Consider the following 1,183-nt stretch of genomic DNA (forward strand, 5'->3'; position numbering starts at 1 on the left):
ACGGCGGTGGCAACAACTTTTGCGGTGAGGGCAAGGGCGGCGACAACAACGCGATCCACACTAGCGACCAGGTGCAAAAGGCAACAGAAGTGTGGACCACTATAGCCAAACAATGTGACGCATTAAACGGGGGCAAACCGCCGCTATTAACACCGGCAGCTCTAACAGCAGAAGTAACAGCAATTTTTACTCATCCAGGCAGAAAATACATTGCCCTAACAGTGGCACCGACCAACAGCGCCCTGGTAGAAAAACGCAGGCATTTCTTAGGGCTTCATACCATATACAACAACGGACCGAGCTGCAAAGCCCCAGCAAATACAGCAACTACAGCCGGCAAAGTGGTTTGCATTGACTACTCAGCCCAAATGAGGGACGTAAAGGGAATACCATGGGTTAGGGTTAGTCAGACAAGGCACTGGCGACTTAGAAGCAATGCAAGCAGACTTCGAAGCATCCAAGGACATAGTCGGCGCTACCGAAGCAATCAAAACCACCATGGATGGGCTTTTGCAGATCGCGCCTTTTGTTGGCACTAATTCAGGCTCCGTGACAGTAAATGCTGAAAAAATCCCTGAGCCTACAACAACTCTCCAACGTAAATGCAAAGCGAAAAACAAGACAGCAGAGGAATGTCCAGAAAGTGACTGCAACTATGATGCAACCACAAAGGAATGCAAACCCAAAGTAGGATCAGAAACCACAGCAGCAGGAACAGGAGGGACACCAAATGCCGAAGGCAAGAAGTGCTCCAATAATAAAACGCAAGAGGAATGCAAATCTCCGGATTGTAAATGGGAAAGAGAAACTTGCAAAGATACTAGTTTTCTTGTCAATAAGAAATTTGTTCTGACTGTTGCTACATTGGTGATTTTAGTGGCATTCTAGCATTCTAAGGATTTTTGCTTAATTTTATAAAATTAATTAAACTTTTTAAAAAATTATTTTGAGATAATTTACTAAAGTTGATATTTTTTAACACTTTTTGTCAAAGTTTAAAAATTAGTAAAATTTTGAGAATATGAAAATTTTATAAAATATCTGTGATAGTGGCATCATGGAAGAAAGCAGTATAGTGATAGGGAAAGAAAAGTGAGTACCATTCTATTTTTTCTACTTTGTTTATTTTATAGATGCTGGTTAGGGTTATCATAATAATAATAATAATGATAGGAGAGTGTTG

The 1,183-nt window shown here is 41.1% G+C and overlaps 1 protein-coding gene across 1 annotated transcript in view; it reads left to right on the plus strand.

The window, feature by feature from the left end:
- TEOVI_000187000 (Trypanosomal VSG domain containing protein, putative) overlaps window positions 1-539 on the plus strand; it is a gene marked incomplete at both ends in the record, with an annotated part of 1,056 nt that extends 517 nt beyond the window's left edge. Inside the window, one exon of the mRNA XM_067225034.1 lies at window positions 3-539. Coding sequence (XP_067081135.1) covers window positions 3-539 — 537 coding nt within the window. The remainder of the gene's footprint in view (window positions 1-2) is intronic.
- Window positions 540-1,183: the final 644 nt, after the last annotated feature.

This window comes from Trypanosoma equiperdum (genome assembly GCF_001457755.1).
Source record: "Trypanosoma equiperdum strain OVI genome assembly, contig: ctg_443, whole genome shotgun sequence".
NCBI classification, from domain to species: Eukaryota; Euglenozoa; class Kinetoplastea; order Trypanosomatida; family Trypanosomatidae; genus Trypanosoma; species Trypanosoma equiperdum.